General features: G+C 45.1%; 1 protein-coding gene across 2 annotated transcripts in view; it reads right to left on the reverse strand.

Moving 5' to 3' along the window:
* The window catches only part of ADGRE1 (adhesion G protein-coupled receptor E1), a 51,551-nt gene extending 35,038 nt beyond the window's left edge, over positions 1-16,513 (reverse strand). Inside the window, exons 1-3 of one of the 2 annotated variants that reach the window (XM_047705308.1) lie at positions 16,442-16,513; positions 13,194-13,247; positions 1,495-1,641 (exon numbers count right to left, since the gene is read on the reverse strand). In XM_047705308.1, coding sequence (XP_047561264.1) covers positions 1,495-1,641; positions 13,194-13,247; positions 16,442-16,472 — 232 coding nt within the window. In that variant the 5' untranslated portion in view covers positions 16,473-16,513. The remainder of the gene's footprint in view (positions 1-1,494; positions 1,642-13,193; positions 13,248-16,441) is intronic. The other variant, XM_047705316.1, reaches the window with a different exon arrangement.

Consider the following 16,513-nt stretch of genomic DNA (forward strand, 5'->3'; position numbering starts at 1 on the left):
GAAATCTGGAGCTGCCCCTGTACATCAAGATCAGACCACAGGAATGTTCATCACGCCTTTATCTAATGCAGTAAAACATTAGAAACAACCAATTAAGGCTGATTAAATCTGTAGTTGACATAAAGAAGGAGGTAACATGTTCCTTCATTCAACAAGTATCTATTGGATACTCACAAGATATCAGGCCCCATAGGAGGATCAAAGATGTAAAGGAGATGAAATCCTTGCTGCAGTAGTCATAATTTTCTAGATGGGGAATGTTGGTTTCGACCCAAATTTTGAAACCAGGGCCCATCAGGACTATTGAAGCTTACCAAATAACCCACAAACTGTAACCCAAAGGTAAAGAAAGATTTGGGAACACTCTGGGTACTAAAATAATAGAAATGAATTTTCTTTTTCAGAGCCCAGCAAAGTACAGCTCAGGGGTCAAATCAGTCTACCACCTGTTTGTATAAATAAAGTTTTGTTGGAACAAAACCACACCCATTCATTCGTGTATCGCCTATGGCTGCTTTCTCACTACAACTGGAGTATTAACTAGTCATGAGAGAGATCATTCTGCTTGCAACCTCCAAAACATTTAGTCTTTGGCCCCTTGCACAAAAGAGTTTGCCAACCCCTGGTCTTATTCAGAGGCACAGTCAGATCTTGACTATCAAGGGGAAAACTGGGATCTAAGCATAAAAATGCAAACAAAGAACTTTGCTCATTCTGGGGATTATTTCAAATTATGCTACTTACATCAGTAGTACCTCTTGTACTGTGCCTAGCACACTGCATACACATGACTGCATTTATTTTTCCCAACTATCTTTTGAGGTGGGTAGTCTTATACACTCATTCTACAGATGGAAACATTGAGGCTTACAGAGGGTAAATATGTTTCCCCAACACCCCACGACTAGGTGATGTGATTCAGAAACTGCTGTTAAAGTCGGAAAGATGTGGGTCAGGAGGTCAGTTCAACCGCACGACCGTGAATGAGTCATTCCAATGCCCCAAGCAGTTTCCTCCTCTGTATGGTAGAGATCATCATGGTAGAGATGCCTGAACTCAGTTTAATGTAAAAATGTATAGAAAACCCTTCACAGGTGACCCGGCACTCAGTGAATGTTAGAAAGTCTTGTTTTCTGCATGGAGAGACAACCAAAAGGAGGTTACCTAAAAGGAAATCAGCAGTTATTTCTGGATATTGACAAACAACACGGTTTTTACTTTCATTTTCATCCTAAAGCTAGCTCTGAATTGTTGGAACGTTGAGTGAGCAGGAATCATTGTCATTATAGAAAAAGAAAGAAGACAATGATGGACTGTGTGTTGGATAATTGAATTTAAATTTTAAAAATTTGAGAAGAAAAAAAGGTTAAGGGAGGGAGAGGGGGAGAAAAAAATATTTGGGAAAAAGTACCTACATCCACATCCACTACCCAGCCAGCTTCCACCTGATTTCCCTGTAACATGCTGGTGGGTTTTGAGGGGGTGCATACTTACCTTTGCATGTCACTCCTGGGTCCCTGAACTGTGTCAGTCCGTTGCTGGACAGAAAGCCTCGTTTGCAAGTGCAGTAGTAACTATCCAAAGTGTTGGTGCAGGTTGCGTAGGCTGGGCACGTGGTGGTATCCAGACACTCATTCACATCTGGACAGTACAGAAGGAAGAGGTCAGGTTAGAGCCCCAGGGTGGGCTTCAAGGGGAGGCAGCATGAGAGCATGAAGAGGACTATTCTGGGCTGAACTGTGCCCCCCCCCAAAATATGCTGATGCCCTAAACCCTGGCCCCTGAGAATGCAACTTTATTTGGAAGTAGGGTCTTTGTAAATGTAGTTAAGACCTCAGCAAGGATGAGATCCTTCTGGAGTAGGATGTCCCTTAATCTGATATGATTGACATCCTTATAAGAAGAGGAGAAGAGGCACAGAGACAGGCTCAGGGAGACCCCCACGTGGGCGACAGAGGCAGAGGCTGGAATGATGTGCTTCCAAACCAAAGAACCAAGGATTGCCGGCCACACCAGAACCAACTCTCCCTTGGAGCCGTCAGAGAAAGCATAGCCCAGCAGACACCTTGAATTCAGACTTCTGGCCCCCAGAGCAGTGAGAAAATAGATTTCTGTTCTTCTAAGCCCCCTGGTTGGTTGGCAACTGGTTACAACAGCCCTGGGAAACTGCTCAGTGCTGTCAAGGGGGAGCATCAGCACGGCCTGGGAGTTTGAGGGAGACGCAACTTCTCAGGCCCCACCCCAGAACTGATAAACCAGAATCTGCATTTTAACAAGACCCTTGGGTGACCTGGGCACCCAGGAAAGTGTGGGATGCACTGACACGGACATTTGTTCATCCAAGCATGGTCCTCAGATCCACGGCATCTGCCTCACCTGGGTCCCAGATCTGGGAAAAGCAGATGCTGAGTCTACAGGTCTAGGAAGGGGCCTGACATTCTGCATGTCTCCCAAGCCCCAGAATGATGCTGAGGATGGTGGTCCCAGGACCACATCATGAGCATCATAACTCTAGACACAAGAGTCTGAGACTCAACATTTCAGCCTTTGGAGCACGGAAGACCTGGGTTAAAGCTCCAGCAGCAAACCTCCACACAGAGAAGAGCAGCTATTCCCCCAGACCCATCTCCCCAGCTTCCTTTTAGTAACATGACCATCCAGTCAAAAACTGCATTCCCAGAATCTCCTGCAGCTAGACATGACCACGTAGCTAAGTTCTGCCCAATGGGCACATGAAGAAATGATAAGCATACTGTTCGTTCATTCCCTTCTCCCTGGGCTGGAACATGGACAGAGAGGGCTGATCTATCCTTCACCATGGGGATGATGGTTTGGGAAACCGCAGTGCTGAGGAATGGAGAGGCAACAAGCCTGGAGACACCTGGGAGCTGGGATGATCTGGGCAGCCCCGTCACCCTGTTCCATCTACAAGTTGAAGATGTACGAGGAGAAAAAGGATGAACTTCTAAGAAATAAATTTCCAAGTTGTTTTGTTTCTGTGGAAATAGTCAAAATGACATCCTAGCCAGTCCAGCTCTGGGACCAGTGATTCCACTTCTCTGTACCTCTGTTTACCTGTTAAGTCTTCACCCTCAGATCCAATGGGTCCCCAAGCCCTGTTGGTTCTCTGTCCAAGTAGCATTTGGCATCTACTTGCTTTTCTCCATCCCCATAGACCTTCCTCTGGATTCTACATCCTTAAATCCTCCATTGTCCCCTCCAATCTTTTCTCCACATAGTAGTCATCTCTGAATACAAATTTGATCATCTACCCCCACCCCTGCCTACAGTGCTCCTACACTGTACTGCCTACAGTGTCACACTCAGAATTAAAACCCAAACCACTTAACAGGACCCATGAGGCCCCAGTGACGAGACCCAACCACATCTTTAAGCCTCTCATCTCATGGTAGTTCCATTTCCAGACTTCCCACCTCAGGGCCCTGGCATATGCTATTCCCTTGACCTCTGCTTTGCCTGACCCATTCCTATTCATTCCTTAGGTCTTGCTTAACTGTCATTTTCTCCAAAAAGCCTCCCTTGACGCTCCCAAGGTTTCCTGAGCTCCTTCTCTATGACACCTACCATAATTACAGTTGCCCTATTATTTATACAATTAGCTTTTTTTTATTATTGTTTTGTTTATTTGACAGACAGAGATCACAAGTAGGCAGAGAGGCAGGCAGAAAGAGAGAAGAGGAAGCAGGCTCCCCACAGAGCAGAGAGTCTGATGCAGGGCTCGATCCCAGGACCCTGAGATCATGACCTGAGCTGAAGGCAGAGGCTTTAACCCACTGAGCCACCCAGGCGCCCCACGATTAGCTTTTTAATGATCATTTCCCCCGCCACACTGTGAGCTCCAGAAAGACAAAGCCAGAGGTGGAGGCAGGCTTCTAGGTGCCTGGGAAGAGACTTATTTGATATTATCATTCCTGTGGTCATCAGAATAATGCCCCTTGGTAGACGACCACATCCTAATCCCCGGAACCTATGAATATGCTATGGTACGTGGCAAGGGAACACTAAGGTTTCAGATGGAATTAAGATTGGCAATGAACTGGCCATTTGTACCCCAATGTCCACAGCAGCAATGGCCACAGTTGCCAAACTGCGGAAAGAACCAAGATGACCTTCAATGGACAAATGGTTAAGGAAGATGTGGTCCATATACACTATGGAGTATTATGCCTCCATCAGAAAGGATGAATACCCAACTTTTGTAGCAACATGGACGGGACTGGAAGAGATTATGCTGAGTGAAATAAGTCAAGCAGAGAGAGTCAATTATCATATGGTTTCACTTATTTGTGGAGCATAACAAATAACATGGAGGACAAGGGGAGATGGAGAGGAGAAGGGAGTTGGGGGAAACCAGAGGGGGAGACGAACCATGAGAGACTGTGGACTCTGAGAAACAAACTGAGGGGGTTTTTTTGGGGGGTGGGGATGGGTAAGCTTGGTGGTGGATACTGAGGAGGGCACATATTGCATGGAACACTGGGTGTGGTGCATAAACAATGAATTCTGGAACACTGAAAAGAAATTTAAAAAATTAAAAAAAAATTTAAAAAGATCGGCAATCAGCTGATCCCAAGATGAAGAGATTATTCTGGATTAACCAGATGGGGCCAATGTAATCACAAAGGTCCTTATAAACAGAAGGTGAAGCCAGCAGAGGAAAAGTGACACAATGTAAGAAAGACCTGGCCAGTCATTGCCAGCTTTGAAAGTGGAGGAGGAGGGACACAAGGCAAAGAATCCAGGAGGCCTCTAGAGGCTGGAAAAGGCAAAAAGATTATCCTGCAGAACCTCTAGAAAAGAACGCAGCCCTGCGGACACATTGATTTTAGCCCAATGGGACCTACTTTGGACCTCTGATCTCCAGACCCACAAGGTAATGTTTTTGTTGTGTGACACTACCAAGTTTGTTAATTGGCTAGAGCAGCCTTAGTATACTCATACAATTCCCATTACACAGATGTGGACAACTGAAGCTCAGGGAGGTTAAATAACTTGTCCAAGGACACACAGCCGGTGAGTGGCATCTCCACTCATTGGAGTGAGTGATTTTTACTACTGCTCTCCAGGAAGAGGTAAATCTGGCTGAAAGTGAAGTTAATTTTCAGATAATTTCTAAAACAATTCTTTGTTAAAAAACAAAACAAAACAACTTCTGTGATTGATTAAGTCTGTTGTCCTGATGGACTTTGAGCTCCTGGAAGGCAAGGATTTGTATCTGTCATTCACTGCTGTGCGCTGAGTGCATACAATAGTGCCCAGTACACAGTCGGTGCTCAATAATGAAGACCTTGCTGAGATGCTAACATTAGAACAAAGACCAGAGGGAGGTGAATGAGCCATGAAGGTACCTAGAGCAGAGGAAACAGCATGAAGGGGCAAGACCATGCCAAGAGGTTTGGTGGCATTACAAGGAGGTCAGTGTGGCTAGAACACAGTGGGAAGGGGGAAATGGGAGGCCTGGACACAGACAAATCATGTTAGATCTGCTAGAGGGCTGGCACGCCTCGGCTTTCTACAGAGAGTGTTGGGAGCCATGAGGTGTCTGAGCACAGACAGGACAGAGCTGGACTGAGGTTTTAACAGGGTCCTGTGGCCCCTGGCTGGTAGATGAACTGTAGAGGGGCAGAATGACCAGGCAGGAGGCACCTGCTCCCAACCAGGTAAGCCAGGATGGTGGCTGCAATCCCGCTGGGAGCTGTGGAAGACACAAGATTTGGGGTTTCTTCCGAAGGTGATGTTAACAGTATTTGCCAATGGACTGGGTGTGGGATGTGAAAGAAAGAGGAGTGAATGGTAAGGCCAGTGTTGACTGATAGAGTAAGAAAGCACTTCATAAAATGCTGCAAAAACTTCTTACAACATGCCTTGTTTCCTTTCCCTGCAGGACATCTCAGTTGTATCTCTTCTCATTAACAGTTTCCTCTTTCATCTGTAGAGGCAATGCTGTTCTTTGCAAACTTCCTGCCTTTCATCTGAGCTTCCCATCACCCTCTTCCTCTGGCTCAATAGCTCACAACTCAAACCCACCCCAAACCAGAATCTCAACCCAGGTCTGTGTGACTTGGCACCAACCAACCTCTCAGCTCATCTCCTACCTTGTCCCACCAGCCATGCTCACCTTTGCTCAGTTCCCCAAATTCTTTCTGGTCTCGAGAACTTTGCATGTCACTGCAAAGATTTTAGGACTTGCCAGCCTCCCAAATTGCATGAACCAATTCCTTATGACAAATTTTTTTATCTATATGTATCCATCCTATTGGTTCTGCTTCTCTGGATAACTCTGATAAATACAAATACCTTCTATACATTAGACACTATTCTAGGCACTGCAGATTCAAGACACACAAAATTCCCCATCTTTACAGAGCTAATAACCTGGAGAGTTGAGGGTAAGGGATACAATGTCAAAAATAGGGTAGTCACTGAGATGACTCATGAGCTGAAACATAAAGAAGATGAGGGAGAGAGCCAAGTGTATATGTAGGGCAAGAGCATCCCAAGCAGAGGACATAGTTCATGCAAAGGCCCTGGGGCAGGACTGGGCCTGAGGTATTAGAGGAACAGCAAGGAGGGGTGTGTGGTCAGAACAAAGAGAGCAAGGCAAAGAGAGGGAGGAGGGCAGGACATGGAGGGGATGGAGCAGGCCTTAGAGGTCTCCAGGAGGATTTGGGCTTTGAGCTGAGGGTGGTGGGATACCTGGAGGGTTGTGGGCAGAGGAGGTGGAACTTGACTTGGGTGCTCCCTGGTGCCCTCTGGTGGCCACTGCAAGGGCAAGAAGCCAGGAAACCCCTTTAACAATCCCCCTGAGACAGACACATGCTCCTCAGCTATGAGCCAAACAATTTAATGAATGATCACCTAATTGACCCAAGCATAAAGAGACTCCAAGGGGCAAAAGGACTTTTGAAGTTAGAACTAGAGCTTCCGTTTCACTGGTGCCTCCAAGCTCCAGGCTCCTTCTGTGCTTTGTCTGCAGGGCCCTATAATAGTGCTTCCAGATGGGTGGACCTAGTAACCCCAGTTTTCCCAGGACTTCCCTGGTGTTAGCACTGGAAGTCTAGAGTCCCAGGAAGTCCCCTTCTGGTAAGAGACAAGCCAGGACAGTTGGTCACCCTACCTCAAGGTAAACACAAGGACTCCATGTCGCAGCCGGCACGACAAATCGACCAGGAACGTGAGGGTAAGAGGATGAAGAAAAGAACTCAAGAAGCAGAGAGATGGGGGCAGGAGAAGCACTGAGGAGGATGTCCAACAGTGCTAAGTTTATTCAAAGCATTAAGGCCATATATATAGTGATATTACCATAGGAGAAGCAATACATCTTTGTCTAGTTAAACAACCACGAGTTCCCATAATAAGTTTCACAATTAACCATAAGCAGACCTCGTGATGCCAAATGGCTGATGCCAGTACAAATGTTCTGTATTGATACAGCAAACCTGAAAGTAATTTATGGGCTGTACTAGGGCATCAAGGACCAGCCACGAACTTATGACCCCAACTGAATTGTTCTCATTTGTTTAGCAAGTGTGTGGGAAGTCACGTAGGCAAGCGCACAACACATAGCACAGACCCTTTCTCAGTGCTACTCAACTTTTCCCGTCCTAAACCTTTTGTTAGGTTATTTGGACTTTAAAGGAGACACAAGTCAGGGCCTGATTTAGTCCTCGTCTCAAGCCTTATTGCAGCCTCCCACAACTCCATTTTACAGATATGAAAACAGAGGTCCAAGAGTGTTTCCATAGATTCCCCCAGGTCACACCACCAGTCAGAATGCAAGAGAAGTTAAAGTAGAATGGGTGAAGGCTGGCAGGGCTTCTGGGGGTCCTGGTCACTGTCCTGACTGTGCCCACTCACTATGGCTTTGGCCCAGCCAGTATGAACCAGATAATTTCGGTTTCTCTGAGAAGAGGGAGCATTGACACAGTTGTGCACCTGCTATGTTCCGGGTACCATTTGAAGCACTACCAGTTGGATTAATTAACCTGTCTGACTCTCATTTTTGTAGAAATTGAAGTTTTAGGGAATTTACTGAAATATGTGAGGACTGGAACCAAGATTTGAACCCAGGAACTATGACTCCAGCGCCCATCTCTTAACTATAGCACATGGAGTCAAATCCTCACAACTAACCCATTAGGTCAGGGGGAGGGTCATTGCAACACCCATTAATCAGATGACAACACCGAGCGCTGAAGGTGCTCATCCAAGGTCTAATTGCCTTCAGTCTGGGAGGCCTGTTCCCAGAACACGTGCTCCGCAGCTGCCACCAGCCCACAGCAGAGCAAGGAGAAGCCATCGGATCCCTTTGAATGTGGCCGTGAGCCAGCCAGTCTCCGTATTTCCCCGAGTATCAGTGATTACAGCAGCAAGTTACGAAAGCAGGAGCGGGTATGCGAAGGGGAAAACCCAGTCTCCTCCTGGGGATTCATCCTACACCAGTTCATGAGTCCTTGCCCCGTAAGAAGGGGTGGGAGAGCGGCCATTCTTGGTACCCACCACCCCCCATCTGCTTTACTGGGATGGCATGCCGATCCCCCAGGCAAACACTGGTGGAACAGGTACAGGTGAGTTACAGCATAGTCTCTGCTTTCCCCCTGAGCAGGTGAACCTCTGAGATGCATTGCACACTGCAGGGCTCCTTGTGAGACCAGGTTGTGGCTAAAACTCTCCTAAAACACCTTCTGGGAGGCTAGTTTCTCTCTCCTCCCTATCCTGCTCCCCTCACCCTCCTGCAAGTGTTTCCTGAGAGTCCTCCCTTGATGAATTACGTACACAACAATCCTGTCAGCTCTGCTTCTACAGAAAATGACCAAAAGCAGATGGTCATTCTTATTTTGGTGCATTTTTTTTTTTTTTTGGTTTGTGTCTTTTTTTTTTTTAAAGGTAATAATTGCTTGTAAAAAAAAATTCAAACAAACAATGCAGAAGTATATAAAATTCAAAGTGAAGATCTCTCAGTCCTCCATCTTTACACCCAGAGGCAACCACTGTCGAAAGCTTAGAGTGAATCCCCTCCAGGCTAAATCCTATTCATAGACTCAGTCATGCAAGTGTATTATTAAATATGAATAAATTTATAAATTCACACAATTTTCTTGACACAAGTGAGATCATGCAATATACAATCTACTGTGCTCTCCAAAACAGTAGCTACTAATCATATACAGCTGTTTGCTTTTAAATCTCTGAAGACTGGGGCGCCTCAGTGGCTCAGTTGGTTAAGCATCTACCTTCAGCTCAGGTCATGATCTCAGGGTCCTGGTACCAGGCAGTCTGCTTCTCCCACTCTCTCTGCCCCTCCCCCCTGCTCAAGAGTACACACACATGCTCTCTCTCACTTTCTGAAATTAAGGAGGGCACGTGTTGTAATGAGTACTGGGTGTTATACGTAAATAATGAATCCTAGAACACTACATCAAAAACTAGTGATGTACTGTATGGTGACTAACATAACATAATAATTATTACAAAAAAAAACCTCCAAGAGTAACCTAGAAGGACAAAAAAAATCTTTAAAAAATAAATAAATCTATGAAATTAAATAAAATGAAACATCCCATTATTTGGTCCTATTGGCTTTATTTCAAGCGCTCAGTAACCACTTGTGGCTAGTGGCTATTACAGATTCAGAGCAGCTCCATCAACCTGGAAAGGACTACTCTGTTGTCCTCTTGTTTTTTCACTTCAGAGTAGGTCTTGCAAACCAAGAGCAGCAAAATTTGTCAAGCGTGGAAGCTGGGTGATGGGTACATGGAAGTCTGTTGTACTGTTTCCCCTACTTTTGAATGTTTAAGTATTTCTATAATAAAAAGTTAAGGGAAGGATATGTTTGGGGCAACTTTCCAAGTCAGTGCATACAGACCCAACTCATGCTTTTGAACAGCTATGTAGTTTCCACAATGCCCATGGGCATTAACTGTGCCAGGGACTGGCTTGGAAGCCAAAGTTCCACGGTATGGAACTGTCAGTAGCAGGCAGCTTACCCACCCTGGACTGCATTTCCCAGCTCACCTTGTGTCCAGGTATGGTCCTATGACCCCAAGCAAATACCACATGCCTCACTGCCAGACCTCTGTTTTTAGAAAGTGGGTATGCCTTCTCCACTGTTTCTTTTCCCTCCTGCCACAGTCTGCAGAAGACTCTGACACCCTAGCATGGCTGAGCCACAAGACAGAAGGTGTCTGGGTCTCCAAATTAGCATTTGGAGGAAAACCACTGACTGGCCAGAAATATTTGCATTGGACTCTAAACCAAACAAAAATTAAATTTATTTTTAGTAAGCCATGGACAGTTTTGGGTTTGTTACAGTAGCTAGGGTTACTCTAACAAACACAATGTTTTATCCAACCAGTCCTGTCATGTAAACAAACATTGTTTATTCCAAGTTGTTACCAGAATAGTATAACGAACACATCCTTGAGTGTATGGTGAGGTATGTCTGTACTTTATACAAACATCTCTTTGGAATAAATTTCTGGATTAGGAATTGCTGTATCAAAGTGTATATGCATTTTCATAGTATTTTATAAAGTATGGTATAGAGAGACAAGCACAAATATTTTAAGTACGTACTTTGGTGAACTATCACAAAGTTAACATCCCAATTCCATTTTTAATCCCAATAGTGCTCAGTTTTCTCAAATGTTAAGTCTTTGGAATTTCCACTTACAAATTTCGAGTATGTGCCTTGACTATAACATCTCTCACACTCTATGTGAGGCACAGATTCTTTTATTTATTTATTTATTTATTTATTTATTTATCTACCTAACTTGTCTGCATAGTGTCAGGCCCCAGCTGGGTCCCAGAGCTGTGGAGAGTCATACGATGACTTCCTCACTTTCTGGAATCAATGATAATATTGATATTTTTTTTTATCAAGGTGATCTTTTTGGAAATAGAGTGATAGGATTTTCTTTTCCACTTACATGGGTGTGAACTCCCTTCCCCAACACATTCTGCTGAAGGATTTACTCTCATTCAGGAGATTTTAGGACGTCTTAGCAGTAGACACACATGAAAGCGAAACAGTAACATTCAAGTTTTAATTACCAAACTGGATGTTTGGGTTCCCAGCAAAACAGTAGCCTTGAAAGCAAAGCCTTGTAAGATGAACAAGTTTGGGGATCTAGTGTATAGCATAATTACTCTGGTGAACAATACCTCATTATGTACTTGGAAGTTGCTACAAGTAGTTCTTATATATCCTTATTCCAGGAAAAAAAAGATGGCAGTTATTTAAGGTGATGAAGATGTTAGTGAACACTATGGTGATAATCTTTCTCAATATATGTGTGTGTAAGGGCCTACTTAGCCAGAGTGACTCCATCTCGGTTAAACAGCCATTTTGTTGTTCGTGCAGTAAAACTTAAACTGACCCTGCCCCCCCACCCGAGGAACTTACTTAAAAGCAAATCTGGGAAACCAGTAAATATGGTCAACCAGTCCCTGATAACAGAGCCCAAATATAAGGACGAGTCAGGTCAGATGGAGATAACAGAGCCCAGAATGCAAGGATGAGTCAGGCCAGGTGGAGACATCCAATCAGTAAAGCACACATACTATCACCCTAACCACCAAAGAATGAAAACCCCGCCTTTTGGGCGTCAAACTTGGGCGCCAATTCTGACCAGAGTGATAGGCTAGTTCAAACAGCTACTATAAGGTAAATTGTAATTCAATTGGCCACTCGTGTGTGACCTAACATGACTATGCAACTTTCTCTGTGTGTTAACAATCTCATTGGCCACCTGTATGTGGCCAGGCTCAACCACATGGCCTTTGCTCTGTAAAAGCTAGTCTGTGAGGCTGGGGGTCATCGCTCTCTCCGTAAGAGACGGCCCCAACCAGTCAGTTTGATTCTCGATACTGGCATGAAATAAAGCTTTGCTTGATCTTTGCTTTGTATCAGTCTCTCTCCTTTGATAACGGACCCCAACATGTGTATCATATCAACACATAGACACCTTAAACTTACACAATGTTATATGTCAGTCATATCTCAATAAAAAGATTTTGGGGTAGCCAGGCTTGAAGGACTAGAAAGTAGAGTTTTCATTAAGCCATGGTGTAAGGGAAATAAATACCTTTTACAAGGGAAGAGAAAAATTGTGGGAAGCTAATAAAGAGAGATGAGAGGGACCCACCAGAAGCCCTACTCCTCCACCACATCACCTCAGAAACTTTTGGAAGGAATGGATGAATTGGGGTATCAAGGCTAGGGGCTGACTTCTCCCAGCAAAAACCAAGTAGAGTTTCCCAGTCTAAAAGAGAAGTTTGCTTTCTGCTGCTGTCACATCCAACAGGGTATGAGAGCCAAGGATTAGAATCCACAGAAGGAGGTAGCTAGTAGGAGGTCAAAAAAACATCTTCTGGGTTCCTATAGCCTGAACGTGGAAAGTAGAAGCTCCTGCAAGGACCCCTGGGGGGTAAAGAGCTTCTGAGAGGACTACCAGACAAGCAAGGTGGGGCCATGCTCTACCAGTGGACAAAACATCCTACCCACAGTCCACCCTTGACAGCCATAAGATCCCATAAGTTGCCCCTACAACAACACACAGCCACCATCTTGGGCGGACCAAGAGTAGCGTAAGAAATTTGAAAGATTAACTCTTTGCACAACACAGACTGAATTTCCCAAATAAGGGTGAGCCAGGAAATGGAGACACTGAGAACACAAAGAACTGGCAGTGCTTTTCCTCTCCATCCAGCAGCAGCTTATGTAGAAGATGAGAACAATTAATACGTTTTTTAAATGCAGTTTTTTCCACATTGAGTTGTAGTTTGAGTAAATTCCATCCCCATTCCCAGTACCATTTATGATGCTCTTATAACATGTACCAAGTAGTTACCAAAGTTACCTCTTTCAACTGAAGCTTCACAATGTCCCTGGGATGGGAATCTGTGTTAACTATTTCACGGTTGAGGAGAGTGACCATCAAGAGAGGTTTCGTGTGACTCATCCGAGGTCACACAGTGAATCCAAGGCACAAAGGTAAGTGCGTGGAGGAGGAACCAGGAGACCTGGGTGTTACTTATCCCTTGCTCTGTCACTAAGTATCTCCCAACAAGTGTTCAGCTGCAGTTCAGCCTCCTGGGACAGAAGGGTCTCCTCCCCAAAAAGCATCTTCCCGCACATTGAATATATGGATTTTCTTTGACCAACTTACCAACTGCCATTGATTCCAATGGGAAAACGACCCAGAAGAATAGACCACAATACCCTATGGGGAAAGAAAAGAAAAACACCGTGAGCCATCAAGAAGCAATGTGCTCAAGCTGAAAACAGTGCTCCTGGAATGGCCTCATATAAGTAGGTTTGATGAACGTAGATGAGAGATCCAACAGAGTGACAGACATACAGTATGTCACATAGAGACCCAACAGAGTGACAGACATACAGCATGTCACATAGAGACCCAACAGAGTGACAGACATACAGCATGTCACATAGAGACCCAACAGAGTGACAGACATACAGCATGTCACATAGAGACCCAACAGAGTGACAGACATACAGCATGTCACATAGAGACCCAACAGAGTGACAGACATACAGCATGTCACATAGAGGTCCAACAGAGTGACAGACATACAGCATGTCACATAGAGGTCCAACAGAGTGACAGACATACAGCATGTCACATAGAGGTCCAACAGAGTGACAGACATACAGCATGTCACATAGAGGTCCAACAGAGTGACAGACATACAGCATGTCACATAGAGGTCCAACAGAGTGACAGACATACAGCATGTCACATAGAGGTCCAACAGAGTGACAGACATACAGCATGTCACATAGAGGTCCAACAGAGTGACAGACATACAGCATGTCACATAGAGGTCCAACAGAGTGACAGACATACAGCATGTCACATAGAGGTCCAACAGAGTGACAGACATACAGCATGTCACATAGAGGTCCAACAGAGTGACAGACATACAGCATGTCACATAGAGGTCCAACAGAGTGACAGACATACAGCATGTCACATAGAGGTCCAACAGAGTGACAGACATACAGCATGTCACATAGAGGTCCAACAGAGTGACAGACATACAGCATGTCACATAGAGGCCCAACAGAGTGACAGACATACAGCATGTCACATAGAGGTCCAACAGAGTGACAGACATACAGCATGTCACATAGAGGTCCAACAGAGTGACAGACATACAGCATGTCACATAGAGGTCCAACAGAGTGACAGACATACAGCATGTCACATAGAGGTCCAACAGAGTGACAGACATACAGCATGTCACATAGAGGTCCAACAGAGTGACAGACATACAGCATGTCACATAGAGGTCCAACAGAGTGACAGACATACAGCATGTCACATAGAGGTCCAACAGAGTGACAGACATACAGTATGTCACATAATACAGCAGCCATTCCTGTGTTTCTGCACTTCATGTTTTTCATTTTGTTTGTATTATCTTAATTTTCTTTTACAAAAAAGAGTTCCAGCTGATTTTCAAAAACAGACACTAAAACATGTATTCTCAAGAGAAATGACATCTTCCTCAAGAAGGCAAAACTTGGTTCTTAGGGAGAGATGAAAAAAAGTGTCCAAGAGGCAGTGCAGCCTACCAGCATTTAGCTCTTCTTTGCTATTACCACCTCTGTGACCCTTACCCCCACCACACCCATCTTTGCCCCCACCCCACCCTTCCCTTGACCACCACCCCCACCTTCAACCTCATCACCACCCGCACTGCCCCCATGACCACCCCCACCTCCACCACTCCCACCACCTGACCTCCACCTCCCCATCTTCTCGTACCCACCCCCACCATCCCTACCCTCAGTGTCGTCATCACTACTCTGATGATTAACTCCAGGGCAGAATAAGGGGCACTAGTAGCTAATAAAAATGCTAACACCACAAAGCAACAACTCGGCATTCCTGCATTTGTGGTCCACGAGTTACCTGCTCCTTCTAAGGTTGCCTGCCGGTCCACAAGTCCCACAGACCGAAACTCCTTACATTCCCATTCATTATCACCAAAATTGTTTTGCTCCTTCATCATTTTAGATTTTTTTTTAAAGTTTTATGTACTTATTTATCAGAGAGAGAACGAATAAGGAAAAGAGCACAGGTGGGGGGAGCGGCAGGCAGAGGGAGAAGCAGACTCTCTGCCAAGCAGGAGCCCAATGCGGGACTCGATCCCAAAACCCTGGGATCATGACTTGAGCCAAAGGCAGATGCACCACCGAATGAGCCACCCAGGCATCCCTACTTCATCATTGTAGAAGGAACAGAGCACTGTTTTTAAGCATACCAACTCTGGAGCCCAAACGCTTGGATTTAAAAATCTGGCTTTGCTAATTATTGACTGCATGGCCTTGGAAGACTTATTTAATCTCTTTGCACCCATGTTTTCTCCTTCAGAAATAGATGCACTGGACCACAGCTAAGGAAGCCCACATTTGTTGTTCAAAACATTGTCCCTCATTCATAGATTTTTTTATTATTATGTTCAGTTAGCCAACATATAGTACATCGTTAATTTTTGATGTAGTGGGTCAGTGATTCATTAGTTGTGTTTAACACCCAGTGCTCATCTCTCTCATTCATAGATTTGGACAGTGACCAAAACTTGAAAGACACGAAGAAAACCACAACATAGTCCATAAATAAGACCAGTACAAACTTATGTCTGAAGAAAGGGAAATAAGAGAACAGACAGGAAGTCTCCATCTCATGGCTCAGGCCTCAGCACAAATGTCACCCCCTCCAAGAGGTCTTCCCTGACTTCCCCCTTCAACATAACTCCCAGTTACTCTCTTCTTTTGTGGCACTCCCACTGCCTGAAATGTTTTTGTGTAGTTATTATTTGGGACAGCATAGCCTAGTAAGGAGCAATAAAGCATATGACTCTGGAGCCAGATTTCCGGCTCTACCCCTTGTGAGCTAAGTAGTCTTGGGCAAGTCGTCTAACCTCTTTTGCCTCAGTTTCCTCCTTTATAAAATGGGGCTACTAGTCACCCAGTATTTGGAGGTGTTTTGTGAAGTTATTTGAGGAACTTAAAATGTTGCTAGGTGGGTGGTTACTGTTATGGCCAGTGGCTTCTTTTCTGCCTGTCCCTCCCATGAGGGTGTCAGCAAAGCAAGAATCGCTTGTTTATCACTGCTCTCCCCTCCATGCCTACAATGGGACCGGGCACATAGTAGCTGCTCAGGAAATACATGTCAAATCAATGACTATAAAGAAAGTCTGCCCTGACAAAGGGAATTCCCTGTGCTCTGTGATTTTTGTCAAGGTCCCCCCGGTGAAGGTGTTGGCAGTGTCCAACCTAGAATTGGGGTCTCTGGCTGAACACCCCATGGCCTTCCCTTTTCCCTACAGTATACATCCAGTGCAGGCTTCCCTCAACCCTCCCATCACCATTCAGCCCCACACTTACCCCAGAAGAGGAGCAAGCTGGAGCCCCCCATGGTGCTGTGTTTCTCTCATTCGAAGAGGGAACCTCTTCTAT

This window comes from Lutra lutra, chromosome 1, assembly GCF_902655055.1.
Source record: "Lutra lutra chromosome 1, mLutLut1.2, whole genome shotgun sequence".
NCBI lineage: Eukaryota > Metazoa > Chordata > Mammalia > Carnivora > Mustelidae > Lutra > Lutra lutra.